The sequence below is a fragment of the Bos javanicus genome, chromosome 22, assembly GCF_032452875.1.
Source record: "Bos javanicus breed banteng chromosome 22, ARS-OSU_banteng_1.0, whole genome shotgun sequence".
Lineage (NCBI taxonomy): Eukaryota > Metazoa > Chordata > Mammalia > Artiodactyla > Bovidae > Bos > Bos javanicus.
Genome location: NC_083889.1, coordinates 15300538 through 15325732, shown reverse-complemented (window position 1 = coordinate 15325732; position 25195 = coordinate 15300538). Strand labels below are relative to the sequence as shown.

General features: G+C 51.4%; 2 protein-coding genes across 25 annotated transcripts in view; one reads left to right on the top strand and one right to left on the bottom strand.

Annotated features, from left to right (window-relative positions):
• ANO10 (anoctamin 10) overlaps positions 1-11479 on the top strand; it is a 214115-nt gene extending 202636 nt beyond the window's left edge. For 4 of the 5 annotated variants that reach the window (XM_061396157.1, XM_061396153.1, XM_061396156.1 and 1 more), the window contains one exon: positions 11141-11479. In XM_061396157.1, the coding sequence (XP_061252141.1) occupies positions 11141-11209 (69 nt within the window). In that variant the 3' untranslated portion in view covers positions 11210-11479. The remainder of the gene's footprint in view (positions 1-11140) is intronic. The other variant, XM_061396155.1, reaches the window with a different exon arrangement.
• The window catches only part of SNRK (SNF related kinase), an 83328-nt gene continuing 60767 nt past the window's right edge, over positions 2635-25195 (bottom strand). For 4 of the 20 annotated variants that reach the window (XM_061396129.1, XM_061396149.1, XM_061396151.1 and 1 more), the window contains 5 exons: positions 9464-23866; positions 9162-9276; positions 8809-9024; positions 6703-8129; positions 2635-6292 (listed from right to left, as the gene is read on the bottom strand). In XM_061396129.1, the coding sequence (XP_061252113.1) occupies positions 22642-23866 (1225 nt within the window). In that variant the 3' untranslated portion in view covers positions 2635-6292; positions 6703-8129; positions 8809-9024; positions 9162-9276; positions 9464-22641. The remainder of the gene's footprint in view (positions 6293-6702; positions 8130-8808; positions 9025-9161; positions 9277-9463; positions 23867-25195) is intronic. The other 16 variants (XM_061396144.1, XM_061396136.1, XM_061396130.1 and 13 more) reach the window with 16 other exon arrangements.

Here is a 25195-nt window from a genome sequence, read left to right as displayed (position 1 = left end):
GTTCCAGAAGTATTCATCATGGTTTTTATGTATATTATTTCCTCACGATTAGTCATGGCTTGTTTTTGATCTTACGGACACCGGTTCTTTTTGTTTTGATACCTTCCTCTCTTATAGACGCCATCTGCGTTCTGACCTTACCCCACATGGTGGGGCCCACTGCCCTGGGCCCGAGTGGCCAGGGCTAAGGCATGGTCCACCTAAGCTGGCCTCGCGCCACCGCTCTGCTGTCCCCTTGGTGCATGTCCCCGAGTCCCGCCAGAGCCCAGAGCTCTTATTCTCCACTCTCATGTCTGGGCATGTCCACATTACATCCATTCGACTCGGCGGCCTTTTAAGCATCTGTTATCGCTTTTCTCATTATCCAGCAAAGGAGACATGGTTTATCTTAACCTTTCCTGTGCCCGGATGATTCCTGAACAGTTTGACTCCCCACAGCAGGTGCTGAGTAAGTGGCACTTTGTTGCCGGTTTTAGGTTTGCCCGTTCTTTATGTTTCCCTCCGTTGGGGATGCTCCCTCCGTTGGAGGTGCTCCCTCAAGCAGTTTGCCCATCACTAGTTTTCTTTTCCAAGTTTTAGCAACTCAAGTGCTTGTGCTTTGCCAACTAACTTCCCCACATTTTCCACACTTTCTTGTTCTTGTGCCCTTTAGAAGCCTTTAACCTCTGACCCTGGAGACTCAGAGGTTAAAGCATCTGCCTGGAATGCAGGAGACCCGGGTTCGATCCCTGGATTGGGAAGATCCCCTTGAGAAGGAAATGGCAACCCACTCCAGTACTCTTGCCTAGAGAATCCCATGGAGGGAGGAGCCTGGTAGGCTACAGTCCATGGGGTCGCAAAGAGTCGGACACGACTGAGGGACTTCGCCTCACCTTAGAAGCCTTTCTTTGAAACATACTCAAATGGATTTCTGTGCTTTTTATTAACTCTCAAACTTCCCAGAATTTTAAGCAACTTTTAAAATCTTGATTCAATTTGTGCTTAAAGGTCAGGGTAGGGTAACCAAGGTGTGTTCTAGAACTGGACTCCCTTGGTTTAGAGAGATTTAGCCAAAGCAGAAAAAATCTGAGCCAGATGGGACAGGACAAAACTTCAGCCTCACCTAGCATTTCCAAAATACAGGCAAACTTTCACAGGATGGAGTTGTGAATCGTTGGAATCCGAATCTCACAGCTTGGGCGAACCCAGTGGATAGTGGGGTGATGTTATAGGTGGTCCAAAAGCAGCCCAGAGCTGGCATGCTATCAAGCAGGAGCCGGGCAGCTCAGGCTAGCAGCACGGGCTCTGGAGCCAGGACTGGGCACAGACCCCCTCTGAACTGTGCAAGCTCGGGCAGGATTTTAACTTTGCTGTGTCTCATGTTTAAAATGTTGATAACGGTGTGCCTCTCAGAGGGCAGTTACGAGGAACACATAGTATATGCACGTTGTATGTAATGTAAGTAAGCCTGAGCCCCACTGCCCGTGGAAAACAGTCTATACAGAGTGTTCACCCTACGCTGGGGCCCAGGTGCCCACGGAGGTGTCTGTTAAGATTTCTCACTTAGTAATTTCGTGTGGATTTTTGGATGTGTTAAGGATCACTTAACTTGGATAAAACATCAGCACCTGCTGTGTAACCTAAGTGTTGTTTGTTGTTCAGTCACTCAGTCTGACTCTGCCACCCCATGGACTGCAGCACACCAGGCCTCCCTGCCCTTCACTGTCTCCCGGAGTTCGCTCAGACTCACGTCCATTGAGTCAGTGATGCCATCCAACCATCTCATCCTCTGCTGCGCTCTTCCTTTTGCCCTCAATCTTTTCCCAGTTTCAGGGTCTTTTCCACTAAGTCGGCTGTTCGCATCAAGTGGCCAGTGTTGGTCACTGTTAATTAAGTTACAAGTAGGTGACAGAATGTAACAGACATTAAAAGTTATGTCAGCAAAGCAGGAGGAAAAAAGAGGTTTTGACACAGAAGCACAGTGAGAAATGGAGGAAATGGGGAGGAGCGGGGAGGTCAGTAGCCAAGACGCCCGTGAAGCTGGCACAGAGGAGCATGTGTGATGCACGAGGACTTGGACTCTGCCTGAGCTCACTGCCTGCGGGAGACAGTCTGTACAGAGTGTGTTTGCCCTACGTGGAGGCCCAGGGCGCCCACGGAGGTGTCTGTTAAGACTTCTCACTTCGTGATTTCATACGGATTTTGGGTAAGCGGTAAGGATCACTTGACTTGAAGAAAATATTGGTGGAGTGGGAAAGGACACCGGCAGAGAGCAGCTCTGATGAGCGCTTTTCATTTTTCCTAACGTTTCCCAAACCCAGGGAGGTGAGGCAGACTCTCCCTGGTTGCGCTTTGCCATCTTAGCAACCCGTGCCTTGCCGCCGCCTGTGGAACCCTGAGGCCCGTAGCCCTGGCAGGTCTAGGATGATGAACAGCTCTGATCGGCTGTGGCTTATAACACGTGCGGCTCGGGTTCCTGGCTCCAGCAGCGTCAGTGCAGCACACACCCAGGGCGGCTGAGAACCAGGCCTCGGGCCTCTGTGGGCCCCTCTTTCTCAACTGGATGTTATCTGTGAGGTTTTCATTTGAAATGGCTTCAGGTCCTGGGAATTTTGCTCTGAAATTCAAATATGCAGAGAACACAGGCTCAAAATATGACTTTTTAAAAATTTTATTACACTACAGTTGATTTAGAATATTGTGTTAGTTTCAAGTGTACAGCTACAGATTCTTTTCCATTATAGGTTATTGCAAGATATTGAATGTAGTTCCCTGTCCCATACAGTAATTCTTGTCATCTTTTTTATATATAGTGATGTGTATCTATTAATCCCATACTCTGAATTTATCCATCTCACCCGCCTTACCCTTCGGTAACCATGTTTTGTTTTGTATGTTATTGAAGTATAGTTAATTTACAATGTTCCTGGTGTACAGCAGAGTGATTGTTGTGTGTGTATATATATTCTTTTTCGTGTTCTTTTCCACTATGGTTCATCACAGGACATTATTGAATATAGTTTCCTGTGGTATGCAGCAGGTTCTCATTAGTTATCTCCTTTATACACAGTAGTGTGTTTAAGTCAACGCCAGTCTCACAGTTCATGCCACTCCATCCCCTTAGAATCTGTAAGTTTGTTCTCTGCATCTGTCTGTTTCTGCTTTGCAGATAGGTTCATCTGTACAGTTTTTCTGGATTCCACATAGAAAAAAGTTGTATAATATGGAATCTATTTCTGACTTACTTCATTCTGTGTGACAGTCTCTAGGTGTATCTACATCTCTGCAAATGGCACTGTTTTGTTCCTTTTAAGGCTGAGTCCTATTCTGTTGTGTATATGTACCACATCTTTATCCACCCCTATAGATGGACATTTAGGTTGCTTCCATGTCCTGGCTATTTTAAGATGTGCTGTAATGAACATTGGGGTGTATCTTTTTGAATTATGGTTTTTCCAGGTATATGCCCGGGGGGCAGGACTTCTGGGTCATATGGTAGTTCTATTTTTAGTTTGAGGAACTTCCATACCGTTCTACATAGTGGTAGTAGGAATGTAAATTGGTACAAACGGTGAAGGAGGGTTTCCTTTTCTCCATATCCTCTCCAGCATTTCTTGTTTGTAGATTTTTTTTTTTATGATGGCCATTCTGACTGGTGTGAGGTGATACTTCACTGTAGTTTTGATTTGCATTTCTCTAACAATTAGTAATGCTGAGCATCTTTTCATGTGTTTATTGGCCATCTGTATGTCTTCTTTGGAGAAATATTTGCAAATGAAGCAACCAACAAGGATTAATATCCAAAATATACAAACAGCTCATGCAACTCAGTATCAAAAAAACCAAACAACCCAATGAAAAAAATGGGCCAAAATAGACATTTCTCCGAAGAAGACACCCTCACTTTTAATCTCTGTGTCTTTCGTTCTAAAGTGGGTCTCCTGCAGGCAGCATGTGATGGGTTCTTGTTTTATTATTCAGTCCGTCACTCTGTGTCTTTTGATCAAAGCATTTAGCCCACTGACATGTAAGAGTATTTATTGATGGGTCTGTATTTACTGACATTTTAAATTTCTTCTTTGTTCTTTTCTTCCTTTTGTGGCTTGATAATTTTCTTGAGTTTTTAATGATACTTGTGAGTCTACTGTATGTTTTTGATTTGTGGTTACCGTGGTTTTCAAATTTATTAATTATTTCAAGTTTATTATTATTATTTTAATTATTATATCTGCTTGGTTTAGACTGATAGTCGTGCACTCTTTGCTATACATTCTAAAAGATGTACATTTTCCTACTCCTCTCCTCCACATTTTGTGATTCTGATGAATCACAAAAAATCACAAAATTACATCTTATGGTTGATTTTTTTTGTGTGAAAATGATTATGTGCTGGCTTATTTAATCGATCTTCAATCCTTTTATGTCTCTGCCTTTCCTAATGTGACTTTCCCTTTCCTATAGGTTCTTCCTTTTTTCTGTTTAGAGAATGCCTTTCAGTATTTCCTTTAGGATAGGCTTAATATTGCTGTATTCTTTCAGTTTTTGCTTATCTGAGAAATTCTTCCCATCTCCTCCTATTCTAAACGATAATCTTTCTGAATATTGTCCTTGGTTGCAGATTTTTCCCCTTTAGGACTTTGTAGGCCAGAGAGCGGTAAGACACATTGAGCGCTTCTGCAGAGAAATCAGCTGGTAGCCTTAGGGGGGTTCCCTTGTAACTGACTTTTTCTCTTGCTGCCTTTAGAATCCTGTTTAACTTTTGGCATTTTAATTATGACACGTCTTGGTGTGGATTCATCCTGTTTGGGACATTATTTCTTTCACCTGGATACCATTTTCCTTCTTCAGGTTTGGGAACTTTTGAGCCGTAATTTCTTCATATACATTTTTGACCCACTTTTCCCTTTCTCCCCCTCCTGAAATTCCTGTAATGCATAGGCTGGCATGGTTTAGTATTATCTTATATACCTAATATGTTTCTTTCATTTTTTTCTTCTTTCTGTCTGCTGTTCTGATTGGGTGATGTCTGTTACAGGTCACTTATTGGTTCTTCTGAATTGCTTAGTTTGCTGGTTTTTAACCTTGGTAATTGAGTTGTCTGATTTTGACTGGCTCTTCCTTATGGTTTCCAGTTCCTTGTTACAGGGATCTGCATTTCTACTGATAGCCTTCTTAATTACTTCAGCGTTTTTATGCCTCCCTCTAGAACTTGGGGCCTGCTAGACTGGAAGGGTCTGTTTGCTCTTTCAGGGCATCCTCTTAGGAGTAGTTCCTCTACTTTTTCATTTTATATGTATTTCTTTTTCTCTATAAACTTAGGAGAAACTGTGATGTACTATGGTCCTGAAAGACTTTTATGTGGGAACACCCCTCTGTAGAACTATGTCACTCTAGTATTTCTGGTTCAAGGACTGTATTTGTTGTGGACACCAGCCATGTCTTTGGCTCAGGCTGTGCTGGCCACTGTCCCCTTGAGGGTGGGGTGTGCTTGGTGCTGTGATGATCACAGCCACCTCTTTGCTCGGTGCCAGTCACGGCCCTGTTTGGGGTAGGGGTTGCTGCCTAGTTGTTGGGAGTAGAAGCCCCCAGACCCGGATCTAAGCTGCAGTGAGAGGGAGGTGGGACTGGAGCACTCCTGCTGGGACAGGCAACTCTGAGACGCTGCCCGCCACCCAGGATGCACAGCCACAAAACTGACCTGTCTCCACTGCAAGAGGTCTTGCATCAGCTCCACCTGCCTTGGGCATGTGCATACTCACACGGTGTGAGACCCTGCAGCCCGTGAGAGCTCTGCCACACTGTGAGCACCCTGAGAACGAGGCTTCCAGGGTCTGCCCTGGACCACACCACCAAACCAAGTCTCCTCCTTCCGCCAAAGCCCGAGTTTCAGTACCAGGCACATATGTTAACAGCAGGCGCATGTCTCGGGCTGGGAAGCGTGAGAATGTGGCTGCTGTCAGTTTCGGCTCCTCTCTCTGCTGGTGGCCAGTGCACTGTCCTCGTGGGCAAAGTCCAGGCCCCTGCAGCCTCCCCTCTGTCCTGGCACAGGAGGTTCCCCAGGTGCGGAAACCTGTCCTCTGTCGCAGCTCCCTCCCTTGGGGCACAGGCCCCACCTGGATTCTCCCTGCCCCGGTTTTTTCCTCTAGTCTTAGCAGATTACGTGGGGGTCTTTCTTTCAGCGCTGGGTATTTGAGATACCCAGCTGCTCTCGGCTGGTATTCTGTGAAAATTGTTCCAGTTTTAAGTATAGTTTTGATGTATTTGTGGGTGGAGTGGACTCTGCGTTCTTCTACTTCACCACTTCAGTCGCCTCCTTCCAAAAGATATAAGTAGACATTAGTTTTCTTTTTTAAGTCAAACTGACACTTATGTTCCCCAGGGTCGGCTCATGCAGTTACTGAACTTGTGGCCACCACACCTCACGGGGTGGGGGAGCTGGGTTTGGACCTTCTTGGTTTCCAGCAGGGACCCAGCTGATATCGGGCGTCTTTCCATCCTCCTCCTCCCCCAGCTTTACCTGCAGACCCCCTTCCCTTCACCAGAGCCAGGCCTGAGGGGCTGGACCCAGGTCTGCACTGTTACCAGGCCAGGTCACCATCTAGACTCAGAAGCCCTGGCACTTGACGTGCAGCTCGTATTACAGCGTGTGCTCACTGGTCCCAGACATGTGGCTGGGTTCAGAAAATGATGCTAACTTCAGGAAGGTGGGTGTGTCTCACTCACCTGTGCTGTTCTCGCAGCGGCTTAGCTGTCCTCTCTCGGGCTGCTGCTGGAAATGTGCTGGGGGCCCCCCACAGGTAGTTCCAGAGCACCAACTGGGGGTGCAGCTGCTGGAGGCCCCGGGGTGGGGTCAGGAGAGGAGAGCTGGACATTCCGCAGAGAGCCTGACAGCCCGAGTAGAGTCCAGGAGAGAGACGTGATGGAGACGCGTCCTCTGGACTGGCTCCGGGAGGAGCCAGGCTGAGGGGCAAAGCTCAGCAGCAGGGCAGATGAGGCAGACGGCAAAGGAGCTGGTGCTTGGGGAGCACAGCCAAGGCTGCAGGGTGAGAGAGAGAAGGGGGACTTGAGCCTTAGCCTTGAGTCTTCGGGAAGCCCTCAAGTGACATGTTTCTGGTCCCCTGTTCTAAACACGGCTCAGGCTGCCTTTGGAGATGGGTGGGGGATTCTAGGAGGTAGTTTCAGGGCAGGAGGGGCAACAGTCCTAAGGTGGGAGGAGGCGGTGTGCTTGGCAGGCGGAGGCCACAGGACCTGACGGGGAGGGGCAGGGAGCCATCTGTGATGACCTCCGAGTTTGGGGCTGAGTGGGAAAGACTGGGAGAGAGCTGGCGGGGGGCGCGGGGAGCTGCTGCTCACTGGAGGGACTTCCCTCTAGGTCTCTCAGACAAAGCTCACCTTTGTGAAAACGCGGTGCAAGTCAGAAGGCCTGCTCTCTACTTTCCTCTTTTCAAGGAATGGCAGACCCTTGCTTAGTCTGCCCTGACTCTTAACTACATGATCTCAAGCTAGTGACGCGGGCAGAGAAGACAGGCGCATGGTTGCTGGGCTGGACGGCAAGCACGGGCAGAGCTGTGGGCAACAGAGGCCCTGGTCCCCTTCTGCCCGCGTCACCCCCCCGCCCACCTTAACTGCCACAGTGGCTTCCTTCTGGGTAGTGTTTCTCCACCCCAGCTGCACGAGAAAATCACCCAGGGGAGCCTTCCATTAAATCAGAATGGAGGGGAAGTTAAGGGTGGCGCTCTGCCCTGAGACAGCCTGCAGCATACGGGGGAGAAGAACGCGCAGGGTCCTTCTGGGGGAAGGGGTAACAGCAGCTGCCAGCAAACTGGAAACTGGGTAGGGTGTCGTCAGCTGACCTCCTGAGTCAGGTGAAGAGAAGGGTCCCAAGAGTGACTGCGGGCTCAGCGAGGCCACGAGTCTGGGAGGGGAAGGCCATGTCTGTGGACGTGCGGAGCAGTGCAGGTCTCAGACAGCACTTCTCTACTTCTCTGCAGGGAAGAGGGATCCTGTCGCTTACCTTGTCTCAGGTTAAGCTGCACATTTGGCCAACACACTTAGCGAGTTGGTTCCTGTTAAGAGGCAGACCTCTGAGATTCTGTGGGTTTGGTTCCAGACCACTACAGTAAAGCAAGATGTGAATTTTTCTTTTTCTCCTGTATATAAAAATTATGTTTATACTTTAGTATAGTCTATTAAGTGTGTAATTGCATTATGTTTTAACAAACATTGTACATAACCTTAAAAATAATGCTGTTCAAAATGCCACCAATAGAATTGTTCATTCAACACAGGACTGCCCACAAACCTTTAGTTTATAAAAAAAAAAATACTGGGAAGCACAGTAAAAGGTCTGCCTATATAATCATTGTTAATAATGATACCAAAAATCAGTCTGTGCTTTTTAAAGAATAATTTGGAACATGAGTGTTTTAATGACTCATGAGTTAAGGAAAATTTCGTTTGCTCTTCATTCTGATGCTTCTTAATGGGAAAGAAGTCAGCATTATTATCCTGCTTACATTTTTAAAGGTTTGTCCCCAAAGAAGCCAGCTACTTTGTTTTTTTAAGGGAATGAGGTTGCTCCTTCCCACTCCACCCTCTTCAGCAGTGCAGCTGAAGCGCCCTCACGAAAGAGCTGAGCTGCGGGAGGCAGCCTGGGGTCCACCCCAGCACCCTCAGCACAGACTGTGGTCTGGACCTGCCCAGTGACCCAGTTTGCTTTCTGGTAAAAGAAGGCAGACCACAAATCAGACTGCCAGGCCTCAGTTTGTCCATGGAGGGACTTGGAGGGCCTGGTAAAAGTTCAAGAGAGTCCCGGCTCCCTCTACAAACCAGCATGATGGCATCTTAACATCTCAGGGAGGGACCAAGAGTCTGCGTTTACCAAGGTCCAGGGACCAGAGTACCAAATCATCATCAAGGTTCCTTCAGAACTTCTATGCTTCTAGAGTTAGTTCTGCTAAAGCCCCCCATTTTGCTGGAAGGCGAGGAGGACGTGGGCAGTTTCATTATGAGTTCCATGACCGCACACTGTGAACGGATGCAGACCTGTGAGCAGTGGAAAGCAACTGGGGGACCCGGGGGAGCCGTCTCAAGGCCAGATGGCCTCCAACCCCATCTCTCAGGCAGCAGCCGTGGAGACCTGCCCCGATTGTGCCAGAAAGGTTGGTGCGTCGCTCACTGACCTCACATGCGGTTTAACTCTTCACCTCAGGCAGGCGGGCTGTGGCAGTTTGTTCTCTCTTAGGTTTTTCTTTAGGGTCTTAGGGTCTGGTCCTGCTCTCTGCTCAGCATAGCCAGCTGGGGGTGTGGAAGACAAGGGGGAGACCTTGTTGAGCCCCAGCTCCTCACCCACTGTGGGCAATGTGGCCTTTGGGGATCACAAAGCTCCACGAGACAGATGGAGCCCTACGGGACCCGGGGTGGGAAGTGGGGATCAGGGGAGGGTTGGCCCAACCCAGAGGCCGAGGGGATGGGGAGTCCCTACCTTTGATTCCAGCCACGCAGTCCAGTGCAGACCCCTGCCCTTAGGAGCTGCCCTCAGCGGGGCCGGCACTGCAGGTGGGAGTCATCCAGCCGGTGGGTTCAGAGTCTCCTCCCAGGCCTTGGACCTGAAAAGAGAGTCAGCTCCAGAATTAGGGCACTTGGAGCAGGGTCGTTCAGGGGAGAGGGCCTATCCACAGCCACACAAACAGATCGGGAGGCTGTCTGCACCTCGAGGCTGTCTGAACCTCAGAGGCGCCTTTCAATCAAAATTCATTTGATCAAAACCCATTGTGGATATTTCCCTGGTGGTCCAGTGGTTAAGACTTCGCTTTCCAGTGCAGGGCATGCAGGTTCAATCCCTGGTTAGGGAGCTAAGGTCACATGCCTTTTGGCCAAAAAACCACAACATAGAAACAGAAGCAATATTGTAACACACTCAATAAAGACGTAAAAAAAAACCTCATTATGATTTCCCTTCCCATATGGAGGAGGACTCCTGGCTGTATGATTCTGTGAGAAACCAGGGAACATTTTATCCTCATTAGTTTAGAGTTTAATTTCTGATGGCTACTCGTCAAATTCTGTCCCCAACTCCTTTTTCTCTCTCATGAGAAGACGTTTGAAAAGGTCCCCTAAACCCAGGGCGAGAGAGATGAGGACTGTCCGGAGTGAAGGGGGCCTCCTGAGTTACTGGAGATATAGAGCGGCCTTCAGAGCGGAGCAGGAGGCACAGACTCTGACTTACAGTCTGCAGAGGGGTCTCCTCCCCAAAAGCGGAGGGAGTGTGTGTCCTGTCCAGCCGTGTGGCACTCAGGGCTCCCAGGAGGCCAGCCAGGAACCCGGCCCCAGCCATGTTTGTGCTCAGAGTTGTTTTCTCCATAAGTAAATAGCTGTTATCAAAAATCTGTGTGTGTGTGTGTGCACGCGTGAAGTCAAATTCCAAAGGTGTAATTGATTCAGTCAACAGTGCAGAGCTGTACTCACGTTTCCCAGTGCCCATGGCAGCGGTGTCCGGGCCGGGCCCCAGGACTGGAGCCGGAGTGCTCCCTCCTCACAGGCCGTGGTCCTGGGTGCAGGCCCCTTCCTCTGAGCCTTCACAGGATGTCCCTGATGCTCCTGGATGTGGCTGTTGGGGCAGAGGGCTGGTGAGACGTCCGCTCTTCTGGGGCCTCTGCTCTGGGCCAGGGACTTCAGGGGCGGTAACCCCAGCATCAGCCTGCAGGGTATGCACCTCTCACCCACAGAAAGGGTGTGACATAAGGCTCAGCGGCCACACTTCCGAGGTCACTCGGTGTGCAGGGGCAGAGCAAGGACTTGGCCCCACGTCAGGCTGCAGTCCCCAGCCCTGTGGTTCCCCGCCTTCTCCTGGAGGTCCAGGGAGGAAGAGGTGCCAGCTGCTTCTCACTTCAGCGTCTGTAAACCCCCACCGAGCTGGGCGCACACAGCACATTCCGTCCAAACCTACCGCTTCCCACTCCTCTGGGTCAGAAACAGGCTCCAGACTCGTGGGCAGCCTTGGGCCGCATCAGTGACCCCGGCTCCTTGGTTCCAAGTGCGTGTCCCCGGACCTCAATGAGCCATGCTAGGCGTCTCCCACAGTGTGTGTGTCGGGGGGGCACCCCTGAGGTGCCTCCACCCAGGCTCACGTGGCTCAGCGCATCCCGTGTTCTCTCAACAGCAAATGAAGCTCACCGCCGAGAACCTGAAAGAGGAATGCAGGGAAGGCGGGAAGGAGAAGGCGCCCTGAGGGTGGGCCGACCCGCTTCCAGGCTCCTGCCCGAGCTCCACACCAACTCCAGCCGCCTGACCTCGCTCCAGAGCCTCTCATATGGACCGACCACCAGCTCCCCATGCCACCCTCACGGTGACGGTTGGCCGATGGGGGTGGCATCAGCCACGCCCCTGCTGAGTGACGGGTGGTTTCCACACTCCTGGCTCTGTCCTGCAATAAGTTCACAAACCCTTCATCGACGGAAACAGTGCCCACCGAGCTATTAAAGGCCACGTGCACATCTGATGTCTCCTTCCCTGTGTGTAGACAGAGCGGCCCCTCTGCTATGGGCCCAGTCATGGAATGGGGGGCCCTGAGGGGAGCCAAGGGCCGGGCCTACCTGGAGGCCGGGCCCCTCCTAGAGCCTGCGGAAGCCCCCGGGTGCTTGGGACACACCTGCTTGGGGGCGGGGGTCCCCTGTCCGTGCCCAAGGGGCTGCGGCGCTCACAGGCGCAGCAGCCCCCAGCCCTCCTGGGACACCCGGCCTGGTCTCCTTACCCACCAACGGCTGCTCAAACCACCCCAGGGCCCAGCCAGCCCTGCCCCACGGGGCCCGCAGAGCCGGGAGTCATGGCCAGCGGGACCTTCCTGTGGGAAGCTGCGGGCGCTACAGCCGGTCAGGGGAAGACGGGGAGGGTGGGCAGTCTCAACCAGTCTCCCTTGTTCTGGGCCTGGCCCCTCGATTCCCCTCCTTCTCATCAAGGCGGGTTGGCCGCAGCAGACCCGCTTCACACGGAAGCCTGACTCTCCTGTCTGCCATGTGTGGCTGTTCTAAGGGTTCTGCCAGCCCACCTTTACCAGTGTGGACACCTATGGTCAGCCTTGCCCTGCCCACCCTGGTCTCAGCCCCCTCCACGGCACAAGTACTCCCTGGTGGATACTTCTTTTAGAACATGCTCCTGGCTCAGAACACCAGGGACTGGTAGCTTCCACTCCAATGGGCACCAGTCCCAGCCAGGGCGCCCGTGTTTCCTGGGAAAGGAGGAAGTTCAGGTGGGTCCTTGGACCCGACTCGGTCTCCCCCAGAGTATGCTTTGGGGACAGTCACACGAGCACAGTTGGCGGGAGGTGGGGGGGTGCAGCAGTGGGTTCCGGGCGTGGACCCCATGGGCTCATCTCCTACCCACGAGCTCCCAGCTGCTCCTGGCGGCCCCCCCGCCCGCCCTGCATCAGCGCGGACCCAGGCTCCCTGCGCGCATGACTGTCCTTCCCAGAAGCCCACCCTGCCCGTCCTTAGCCTGACCTGGAAGAGCCCCATCACTCAGCCAGCACTAAGGCAGTCCTGCTCGGGCAGCAGGGGACCCGGGAAGCGGACCTACCTCCACTGGGGCCCGTTCCTGGGCTGCGGAAGGACGGATGTGGGAGCCGCTCGGTGGTGTCCACAGGGGCTGGCAGGAAGCGGATCCGCATGGGCCCGCCAGGCCCCCGGAACTCATCTGTGTGGCCTGTGCCCAGACAGGGCGGCGTCTGGCTCCTGGCAGGTGCCCGGGAGCAGGGCTGGAACAAACCACGGTGTCCCTCACGAGTTATGGTCTTGTCACCGTAACTGACCCTAGACGGACCCGGTGACGCTGTCCCGCAGCACACTGGGCTCATGTGCATGAAGCGGCTGGACCCTCAGCCCCTGAGGTCACTGTCTCCTCCCATCCTCTACCCATGTGGCCCCACCCAGGCTCAGATCCAGCCCCCGCCCCGCTAGCCCCGGGGTCCTCATGCTCCCACCCGGCTCTGCTGCTTCCGGCCCCGTGGTGACCCACAGGTTGTCCCCCCTCCCCCACCGGTTCTCCCCAACACCCATTGGTGAGAGCCTCCTCCCGCTTCTCCTAGCCCGCCTCTTCCCACAGGGCTGACAGGAGCTGAGGCATCGCCCGCCTGAAACAGAGAAGACCCCCAGAAGTGGAGCCTGAGCCCACGGAAGAAAAGGTGTAGAAAGAAACGGTGCCAGGAGGAGACACAACAGTGTGTCCGGACCAAGCAGGGAGCAGGCGGATGGGAACCAGAGCCTCCCGTGTGCACAGCCCCCTCAGTTCTCAGAGGGCACGCGAGGCCTTGTCCACGCGGAGACCTGGGGTCTCCGGACCCGAGCCAGGTCACCAGACGGCTCTGCATGGGCAGGTCCCCGGGGAGGAGCCCGGACATGGAGGTGATGCCGTCCACACCCTGCTGGGAGGGTCCGAGCCAAACGAGGCGTGCGCAGCCGCACAGAGGCCCCTGGGAGACCAGGCAGAGCCCACCGCAACCTCTCCCAAGTACCACCCTCCCCCCTCCGCCTCCCTCAGGCATGAGATCCAGACTCACCAAATCTACACACTGCCAGTGGGCCCTGGCCGGACTCACTGCTCAGCCCAGCTGTCCCCTCTCACGCCAGCAGCAGCACACTCAGTTCTGTGCCACTGACATCCGCTGGGGCCCCTGGGCGGGGGCTGGGCCAACACCCCCGCTATGGGCGCCCCCATGCTCTCCATGGTCAGGCCTGGATGGGGTGGGAGGCAGGCAGTGGCCCAGTCCCTCCCCACTGGTGGCCACACTCACTCCCCATCAGCAGCTCCAAAACAGAACAAAGATCTGAGAACAAATTTTTATCCTCTGATTTTAGGCACGAAACCAGAAGCAAACGGTTAGGCACGCCGAGCCCTACCGTGAAGCTGGCAGTCTGGAGCCCCTGCCGTCCTCGGTGTGCCCCCCGAGCTCCGGTTTCCTCCTCCCGTCTGTGTTTATAGATGACGCTGGGGCACAGGGACCTCAGTGACCTCCCCGAACTCTCAGCAGCATGGCCAGGACTGTGCACAGCCCAGCTCAGCTCTCTCTTCAGTCCTGACCCTGAGCTCCAGCCCCACTTCCGGCAGGAAACGGGCAACGAGAACAGGAACCCTGGGCTCCAGACGCCTCCTAACCCGGTTTAACTCACAGCCCCGCAAGGACAGCAACGGTGAGCTGCTCGTTGCCTACTCCAACGTGCAGGAGTAGGCACTGGGGGAGGGTGGGCACACTGCTCATCCCAGCTTTCTAAGAGTCAAGTCAGGAGGCCTAGCAAGTGAGGAGGAGCCCCAGCCAAGGCTGGCATCAGCAGCTTGGCCTCAGCGTATAGCTGCAGACCCCCCAAGAGAACCTGCTCCTGATCAGAGCGACGCTTGGTGCCACCACCCAGGCCTGAGGAAGGGGGTTTTGGCAGTTTGGCCTGGGATTCTCGGATCAAAGAGACTTGCTGTTCACTTTCCGTCACTGGATGACCCACACTGCCCACGACCCCTTGGAAGCCCCTGGCTATCTGGGCGGGTCAGGCGGAGCCGCATCCTGCGGGGGGGAGGGGGTGCTGGGCTCCCTGCTCAGGGGTCTGTGAGCCTTAGCCATCAACTGACCAGAAGAGGGACAGTGGTGTTTTTCCTTGAGCTGCAGCACAGATCACGTGGACCACACGTGGCCTCCTCTCCAGACTTTCCTGGGTGCTGGTGAACTCCCTCGGGGACAGGGAAACACGGCTCCTGCCACTACCCATCACCTCCTGTGGGAGGACGCAGGGAAGGCACAGCCAGCCAAGTCCAGGTCTGCGGACGCTCCGGGGGGAGCGCGACAGCCCCGCCCCCAGCACAGGCAGAGGCCTGCATGGCCAGCCCAGGGTGTGAAGACGGTCATTCGCTCAGTACCAGGAAAATCACGGTGCAGACAGTTCCACGCCGCCCTTTACATAGCTGTCTGGCTATAAACATGGAAAACAAGGGCTTCCACCCTAAAGGGAAGCTGAGGAGCCAATGACAGTGGTTGCTGTCCCTCCAACCCCAGAACACAACTCCAAAACATGGCACTGCTTTCTCAACACCACAAGCTTCCCAGGCCCAGACCCGCTCCTCAGCCATCTGCTCCCAGATGGCGGGGCCCAGGGAAGCCTCAGCCGCGGGAACTCCCAGGACGTGTTGCGAGACCATGTCTCCCCGCCCCGCGTGTAGATCCTTCTCTTCACGAGGGTAACGTGCTTCCCTCAGGACCACATGTGTCACCGAATTTGGGACAATTCAGGAATTAGGTGATGAGATGCACAGAAATCTGCTATGTAGGAGCTCTAGTGCGGTTCACAATGGACCCCATAGCCCAGAGGTTTAACAGGGCTTGGCCCAGCCTTCTGGAAAGTCAGAGGTCAACCACCGTCTCATCTGTCCCTGAGCAGGAGGCGCCCCAGGGGCAGGCTCTGGGGTGAGATCAGCGCCGTGCCCACGGGCAGACCCGGTGCCCCCACGGCCGGCCTTCCCCTCCCTCTCTGGGGGCGCTCAGAGTAACGCCCACACGCTCGCTGTTCCACCCCGGCCCCTCCCACGCCCACTAGCTCTGCTCCGCCTCGGGCAGTGCTGCCGCCCAGCCTGCTCACCCCATTGCCGGCCATGGCCTCGGCGCTCACCTGCTGCTCCCCGCTCTGTGGCCTCCACTCCTGGCGTCCTCAGGCTTCCTCAGCCCCACACAGGAGGCGGCTCCCGGGCTTCTGTCTCTAGCCTCGGCTGCTCTCTGTGGGACTCTGCTCTCGCCAAAGCCTCCGATCCTCGCGCCTGAGACCCCCTCCTTCATACCTGCAGAATACAGACCTAACCCCTCGGCGTGGTACATAACCTGCAGGGCTCAGGGCAAAATGAACGCACAGGCCCTCTTAAAAAGTGTCAAGACTCTCAAGATAATTTAAGAACAGAGCATTAAACCGAGACAGGGCCCTTCTGATAAGCAGGGCTCCCGGAGTGAGTGGGGCGCTGACTCCACCTTCTTCCTGCCCGAACGCTGGTGTTCCCACCCAGCAACACTCTTTCTAGCCGTGCCCCCAGGTCCTCCGATTCTTCCAGGCCCCCAATCCACAAATTCTGGAGTCCCTGTGAAGGGATAAAGCAGTCAAGGAGAACAATGGGTGGTTCTTCTCTCCCCCGTGGCTCACACAGGAACCCTGGACTCGAATCCTGCCCAGCTCCTCTTCAGCACTCCCCGCCCTCCTCCCCTCTGCCTCCCGCACCCCCTCCCTGACCCCCCCATTCCTGGAACTCTCACAGCACCTCACAACAGGGCCCTGAGATGTCACCATCTCAGATGGGCGTCTGGTGCTAACTGAAGCCCTGTTTCTTCCCCAAGGGCATCATGAACTCACAAGGACCAAGATTCTGGTTTGTTCCTCTTACTTGCCAACCTTTAGCACTGCTGGGAGAGAGATGGCCGGAGTACAGGTGACTCCCCAGCGGTCACTATGCGCCTGGCTTCTATTAGCTCCAGAAAGACCAGATCCTACCATCCCCTTCTCAACTATCCCTCGACAGGCCCACAGCTCTGAGGGACCCAATCCCTGCTGGAGGGCAGAAGGGGCCTGAAGTCTGGCGTCTCCTGCTGCACAAGGAGTGAGCGAGCACCAGAATCTGTGGCCTATGACTGAGTGCCAATCATTACATGTTTTCAGGTAGAAAATTACCTGAAGCTGGAGGCTGACCAACACTGAGAACTTACACGAAGCTGGGACAAGCTCACGCTCCCCGGCCAGGGTGGAAAGAACTTCAGTGGACTGCTCAGAAGGGCACTGCCTCCGTCGTGGGCAAGTCAGTCCTAAAAGACCCCTCTGGATCTGTCCTAACACTTGAAATGCAAGACCTAAACTAGAACAGCTCCAAATAACCCCATGCCAAAATTAAACCCAGCACCTTTTACTTGAGTACAAAATCCAGCACTCAACAAAGTGAAATTCACAGTGATTAGCGCTGCGATGAAAAAGCTAGAATTCTATATCCAATGAAAACATCGTTCACAAGTGAAGTAAAAATACGTTTTCAGACAAGCAAAAGTGATCAGCAGACCTGTAATATTAAAAATTTAAAGTTCTACAGGCAGAAGGAAGATACCAAAATGCAGATTTTTACAAGAAAATGAAGAGTGATGGAAACAACAAAGATTTTGGTAATAAGACGTTCCCCGTTTCATCTCTTAAAAAGAAAACTGCCTAAAACAAACTCGTGTGTGCAAATATAAAAATAAAATGACTGACAACAAAAGAAGAGGAAAAAAATGGAAGTGTAGAGCTGTAACGTTATGTTCTATAAGGAGCATTATTTTAAGGTAGATTACATTTGTATAAACTCAGTCTACCTTAAAAAAAAAATACACACACACCCCTACTCCTACAGCAACCACTAAAAAAACTAAGAGAGGCATATAGCCAATTAGCCAATAAAAAGTGCTAGTTAAACCAAAAGAAGACAGTAAATAAGAGAAAAACAGAACAGATGAGACAAGTAGAAAACAATTAGAAGATGGATTTACACTCACCCACTATTACACTAAAGCTAACTGGTCTGAATAAATCAGTGGTCCCCAGCCTTCTGGCACCAGGGACCAGTTTCGTGGAAGACAGTTTTTCCAAAGACTGGCAAGGAGGCTGAGGGGGGATGGTTTGATGATGATTCTCGTAAGGAGCAGGCAGCCTAGATCCTGTGAGTGTGCAGTTCATAGTAGGGCTCACACTTCTACGAGAATCTAAGGTCACCACTGATCTGACAAAAGGCAGAGCTCAGGAGGTAGCGTGAGCGATGGGGAGCGGCAGGCTATAAATAGCAAATGCACTTGCTTGCTCACCACTCACCTGCTGTGTGGCCTTTTTCCTAAAGGACCACAGACTGGTACCCATCTGTGGCCCAGGGTTTGGGGACCTCTACTTTAAATCAAAGGCAAAGACTTGCAGACTGGACCAAAAAAGCAAGACCCAACTACATGCTTTTCATAAAAAGACTGCCAAAAAAACCCCAAAATTCTCATTTTAAATATAAAGATACAGATAGGGTTATTAACCCTAAGTTAAAAAAAGAGAGAGAACGGCTCTATCATTATCACACAAAGCAGACTCCAGGATAAAGAATTATTCACTAGGAATAAAGAAGAACACTTTCTAATGCTGAAAGGGATCAATTCATCAAGAAGACAACAATCTTCAATCTAACAACAGAGCTTCAAAATTTTAACTTGAAACTGGTAGAATTAAAAGGAGAAACGGGCAAAGCCACCACTGCAGTTGGACATCCACACTCCTGTCTTGGTAATTTATATGGGGCAGAAAATCAGTAAGGATGTGGAAGACATGAATACCATTGTCAACCGACTTAATTACTGACAGAACACACAGAACACTGTATCAACAGCAGGACTCCTCAAGCACTCACGTCAGCGTTCACCAAGACAGGCCAGGAGCGGGGCCATAAAACAAATTTAAGTAAATGTAAAAAAATTTAAGTTACACAAAGGACAACTTCTGACTAAAACAATTAAACTAGAAATTAGGAACTTTATGTGGAAAATCCTCAAATATTTGTAAATTAAACACCTTTTAAAACATGCCACGATTTAGCTTTTAGAAGGATCACTCACAGTGCTGAATGGAGGAGAGAGACAAGGGCAAAACTGGCGAAACGCTTTAGAGGCGAGTACTGATGGTGTCACGGAGCAGAACGTTAGAAGTGGTGGCAGGGAGGTGTCAACATTTGGATGATAAATAAGATGTGCTCATGGATTAGATGCTGGGATCAGACAGTGAGTGTTGACACCAAGATATTTGACTTGTGCAGAACAAATGAGGGTTCAAAGTTGTGTTTTACGAGATGGAAAGCATTAGGAAAGGGTAAAGATTTGAGGGGGATTAGGAAGGCGTTCGGAAGTTGTACAAATTGAGGTGCTTATCAGATGCATCTAAGCAGAGAAATCACATGGGTAGCTGGAATCTGGCGTTCCTGTCAAGAGATGTGGGCTAAATGTATTTCAGGTTTTCTGTCAGCACAAAGCTGAATGGGATCATCAAGAGACTGTGTGTAGATATAGAAAAGATCCAGAATTGAATCCTGCGGTACTCCGAGTTTAGCAGTTGGGTGACTGTGGAGCTAGCAGACTAAAGAGCAGCAAGAAGTCGGGTCCTGAGCAATGCAGAGTTTGCAAGGACGAGTGCTCGTTAAACGCTAACATGGGACTGGAACTCACCACTGGATCAGGGTTTGTCTCGCTGAGGCTGGGCTGGAAGTTGAGGATAAAGGGAGAAAGTGCTCAAGGGTACAAGGTTTTTTTGGGTTTATGGTTGCCCAACTCTTCTAATTTACTAAAATCTACTGAACTGTACAATGTCAATAGGTGGATTATGTGGTATGTGGATTACATCTCAAAGCTGTTTCTAAAAATTGACTGTTGGGTTTAGCACAGGGAGGAGGTCACTGCTGACCTTGAGCAAAGCAGTTTTGGTACAGGGACAGCAGTCCTGCCTGGCTGGAAGGGTTCAGAGAGGAGAATGGAAGGAGAAAAGGGACAACAGCTAGAGGGAGAGCAGAAACACGAAAGGGGGATAAAATCGTGTTTGTTTGCTGTTAGGAACGATCCAGTGGAAAAGCGAAGGTTGATGGTGCAAGGCGAAGAAAAGAATGGCGACGTACTCGGGTCTGGCGCCCTGACGCCTGTGCATCTGCGCGGGCAAGAGGCAGGGCTGCCTCGGAATCACCCCACCGGAAGAAGGGCCGGGCAAGTGGACAACAGGGCGCGCGAATACACGGCAAGGCGGCAGACAGAGACGGGGGCTCGGGGCGCTTACAGCTGCTCTGGTTTACTTATCGGGAGGATAGTGACTGGTCGAGTGAAGAAAGCAGGTAACTGGGGAAATACAGTTTAACTAAGGGACAGTCCTGACACCCACCTGAGACTTGTGGTCACGAGTTTAAAGTGAGAACAGTCGCGATCGCATTTTTCTAGTCACATCTGGCGAAGCAGGCGCGCACACAGCATGTAGAGCGTCGGTCTAACCCAGGCCAGGGCTACACACAGCTGCGCTCATGAGAAGAAACAGAACATGGGACAGTTTATATTGCTGAACACCAATATGCCACTTTATTATTTGGACTTTGTTTTTTCCCATTTGTCACATACCTGTCAATGTTTATACAATGAGAAAAATCAACCAGCAGTGGAAGCAACCAGCCAAAATCAGCTGATAATTCTGTACCCTCTTAACACACATCGATTCTAACTTGGAAGGGACATCTTTAATTTGATTCAGTCTCACGGCTATTCTTAAAATCGGTGTCAAGATTGTCACAACTTTAAATACAGATAGAATTGCCAGAAGTACATAATTTTATATATATATATATAATGTATATATATATATACACACACACATACAGAAAATACAAGACTAATTGTTTTTCCACAATATTTAATTTACACACTACTGTAACTCTGCAACTTCTGAAGACAGGTTAAGGGGTTCAAGAAACTGTTTAGAGCAAGTAAGTCATTTGGTCCAATATTATCTTAACATAATGGTTATTTGCTCCCTCCCTTTTATGTGACGACATACTATGACATACAACACATGCACAGTCATTCACTGATGAACAAGGGGTAAGACGCCACTCAGACTAACATCTGTCTACCCAGAGGGCCAACCAACCACACACGACTAGTAAGGCTATGATACAGCTATGCAGCATAATGGTCAACACTGCTGATCCTAAAAGTGAGCACCATATATACATTTGAATATAAAAAACGATTGAAAACCAAACACATACGGGTTAGTTAAAAGGTGCCATTCCAAGGCTATACATAATCACAGGAAAAAGTATTTACATTACTTGGAAAACAGCTGCAACAAAGAGTTTATTGCCAATGCCCTTTATAAACTTCTCTCTGACGTTTAATACAGATGTTACGCTCACTATCTATGTGAACCACACATCTTATTTCTGGCCCTTTATAAGATCCCTGCTCAATAAATTTCAAGCAAATATGTTCTATGGCTTCACCCACACATCTATTCTCATAGCTTTCAATTATAAACATCACAATGAACTAGAGCTGTAGCTTAAAACGTTATCTAGTCTAGGTCTAGAAAGTAAAATAGGTATTTTGAGTATCATCTTTACTTAGGTTAGTAAGCATACTGTGAAATTCAGAGTTCCGAGTAAAATACATGAATCCTAAAGTAGCAGAGTCGGTGTACACTTGGAGAAACCGTGACCAGTGGAATGCTGTCCTTCGCTGCTCCGCCCACTCTACAGACCAGACAACCGTCACTCAGACAGGACGGGACGCTGGGGAGCGTGCGAAAGCCAGAGGGACCGGCCACGTCCTATAACCAATGTCACTAAGCGCTGCTTTTAAGACCCTCTGGGCACAGCAAGAAAAAGTAGCATCTCGCCCCTTCCCAAAATGATACTGTGTCCTACAAGATAAAAGCCACGAAAGATGATTATCTGGTCAAGAGTAGTCTTGTACAGGAGTAGTTTTAAAGCAAGAGTTCTTTGATTATTGTTCTGGCAGGAAGGTAAGGTAAAAAACACTTCCAGCAAAAAACAAAAAGAAAAAACAAAGCAGGCTTTGTGCATTTTTGTTGGCTGTTTGTGTATTCAACCGTTTTAATCTTTTTAATCAGCCAATTCCCATAGGTAGTTGAGCTAAAGGACATAAAAGAATGGAAGTTACCAACAGACAACCTAATTATCAAAGTCCTAAAAATCAAATGCCAAATTTTTTTTTTAATGGGGTTTTGACTTTGCCAACACCTTTGCTTCCACGTTATTTAGGCCCTAGCGTTTCTTCTACCTACATGGTTGTCCAGGAAGCCTGGGGTATGCCCTCCTCAAGGGAATTTACACCAAGCATCCTTTTGTTCTGTTAGACAGACACACACTCTAGAAGTCAAGTTGAGACATCTTCAGTTCACGTTACCACATTACAAAATGAGACTGTCTGCTTGCGACTGACCACTGCGGAGGAAGCTGCCTAATGAATCTATGTACTTTCTCACCTAGTACAAAACAAGAACATCTTTTTCAGTTAAATTTTAAGAGCCCAAACTGTTTTCACACTATAGCTTAAGACAAACAGGTGTGGGTTATGCTGAAATCATGGTTTTACGGTTGTCGGTGCAGACGCTTGCTGCACTCTGCTCCGCACAGGCCCTGGAGGCTGGGCACCCCACGCCTGCAGGCTCCAGGCCTATCGGCATCACAAGGTTATTGCTTTGGTTCTGTCTCAGACACCAGAGTATGCCTCAGAGCACGGAGTTCCCATGTCACTGAAGGTCGGGGCGGGAATTTAGATTTTTCACAAGGAAAAGCATTTTCTCTAAGTTAAGTGCAGAACATCAAATTTCTAAGTGCTCCATGGATATTAGGTTCCAAATATACATTTTAATTTAATCCTGATCATCCACATTAAAATTATAAATGTAAAAATGACACGAGACTTTTCAGCTGGAAAAGAAAAGTAGTGTCTAGCAGCATGCACAAAGACCATGCATTTGTCACGTCGTCAGGCGAACAACGAGAAAGTAATAAATAACTGCGGCTTTAAGAGAGTAAAACCGAAAGGGGACCAGTGGAGTGAGCCGGTCTTGGCCGCTCTGAGCAGGAGGCGCGCCGAGCTCAGATGACGTGGCAGCAGCTGGCCTGGCTGGAGGCGCACAGCAGCCCCTCCTTGGGGTTCCGCTGGATGTTCACAGAGATGGTCTTTTCGCACAGAGGTAGCTGGAGCACGTTGTTTTTCAGGTTCCTGCTCTTTATCCGGTCCAACTCCGCGGTGGTGTCCACCACGTGGTCAGAGAAGAACTTCATGCCGCCCCCTGCCGGGGCAGACGCCGCACCGCCGGCGGAGCCAATGCACATCTTCCAGGCGGACTTCTCCTGGACCTTCACGCTGGAGAAGGACAGGCCGCTCTGCGGGTCAAGAATGTACTTGGCGCTGCCATGCAGCTGCGAGCCGAGGCAGAGGCCCATGAGTTTGAGGCTCTCCACCAGTTCCCCGGCGCCGCGCGCGGCCAGCTGCGTGGATGTGGACGAGCCGGGCCCGGCACAGCGGCGCGTGCTGCCCGACGTGCCGCCCGGGGCGCCGCCCGAGCCCCCCGTGGGGCCGCCGCCGCCGGCGCTGTGCTCGCTGGGGCTGGCCTTGTCCGCGCCCCCGCCGCCGCGGCTCGGCTTGCTCTGGCCGCCACCGTCGCCCTCGCTGCCCGGGGGCCCCTCGCTGCTGTCCCGGCGGTGCCAGGAGTACGTGAAGCCGCTGTCCTTGTCCAGCCGCCGGCGGCTCTCCGAGTCGTCGTCGCTGGTCTCCGAGCTGCTGCAGCTGGAGCCGCGGCCCTGACTTTTCCGGCGGTGGTAGCGCTTGTGCACCGTGCCCGGGGAGGCGATGTTCATCTTGAGGCGGCTCAGCTTGGGCGGCAGGTTCTCGTCCATGTCGAACTCGTCATCCGACTCCCCCTCCTCGAAGATCTGGTTGAGCACCGGCGCGCTCTTGCGGGATGTCAGCCGGTTGGTCACGGACGGCTTGCGGCGCAGCACCACCTGGGTCGAGAGGGACATGGGCTTCTTGTCCTCCTCGTCCTCCTCCTCATCCTCCTCCACCCGGAACAGGCACTTCCGCCCACTGGCCGCGGGCTTCAGGCCGGCCTGTGGCCCCGAGGACAGCGCGGGCCCTGCCAGCTCCGGGAGGTCCTCCTTCTTGGCCGAGTCACACAGGCCTTTGCTCCTGTGCCCGTTGAGGACACTGTCGGTGGCCCGAGCAGGAGACTGAGGGACAGTCGCGTGGGACAAAGGAGTGGCCGTGAGGTCATCCTCAAGGTCCTGGGGCACATCAATTTTGGTTGGCCAGGACTGCCTATATTGAAAAAAAAAGGAAAAGCTATGAAATAATACGCAGACTTGACTCAAGTACCTTATATATAAAACACTGGGAGGAAAGCCACAGACATGAAGAAAACGAAAGCAACATCCTGAAGGCACTGCGAGGACACTAGAGTATGTGCTCACATGGGGCTGAGGTTCCGGCTTCGTGACCAAATGAGAACTTCATCACAGCTGTCAGAAGGGGGCAAACATCTCTTCTACATAAGTGTTTTACACCACAAGAAAAGCCTTTTTAAAAGTGCAAGGGAGTTATCGCCAGAGTCAAACCTGAACACAGGTTCTGCTCCTTCTGGTCTTAGATCACAATCTTTGTAGGTATATATTATTGCTAAAAAATTCACCTGCAATTTCTAGTCCTCCAGATTTTACAGGGTGGTGTAAAAAGTTGGTGTGTAAAAAAATAAAAATAGTTTAATGGATTTAAACTACTGATGAGCAAAGTCAGTGAATACTGGCACATATAAATCTCTTCAGCAATTAAATTATGCACCCCATAAGCTCCTTCTCTCTCTTTCTCTCTCTCTCTCTCTACATATATATTTTTTAATGACCACACAGGAGTTCTGCACAGCAAAATCTACTGTTATTTGAACTTTGATTTTATTCCCAATCCAGAATCACCCAAGTAGTAAGAACACTGCTTGGTAGCCCAAGGACAACTTTTGAAAGTGAGGTCTCTAGCCTCTCTTGAATAAACATCTGCAACTCTCAAGGGCCCTCTGCCCAGGAGAAGAGACACCAGAGACACTGCAACAGCCACAGCTAGACTGACACTGCGCTTCCCACCAACTGCTATCCCAGACGTAAAACCCATCCAAGCTGTAGCTTTACAAGAACCCATAGGCGTTTACTGCAGACCTCTTTTCCCCAGCTCAGAGCTTCCTCCTCTCAAGGATGGAGTGGGCCTGTTTGCTGCTCACTGCTTGGTAGTTTACAGAAGCTGAGTGTTCAATGTTTTTGAGGTCAAGCAGCGTCTCTGGACAAGTCCTCTGTCCTCACGACACAACTGTGCCAACTCCAGGTGAGCCTTGGGCCCTGAGAAATGGCACCCAACGTTCCTTTCAGGATATATTCCTCAAAGAGCAACCACTCAAAATGTCACCCTAGCAAACACTGGGGTGGCCCTGTGGTGGGAGGCACGTCAGACCCCCCAGAGCCACAGCCAGGCCTCTCGAGGGGGGCGGGGCAAAGACTGGAGGGGATTCTCTCCTCCCCCCACAACAGAACCCACCCGGAAACAAGAGGCAAAGCCCTGCAGCTGTACCGGCCACTCCACCATCACTCTGAACCAATGGTTCTT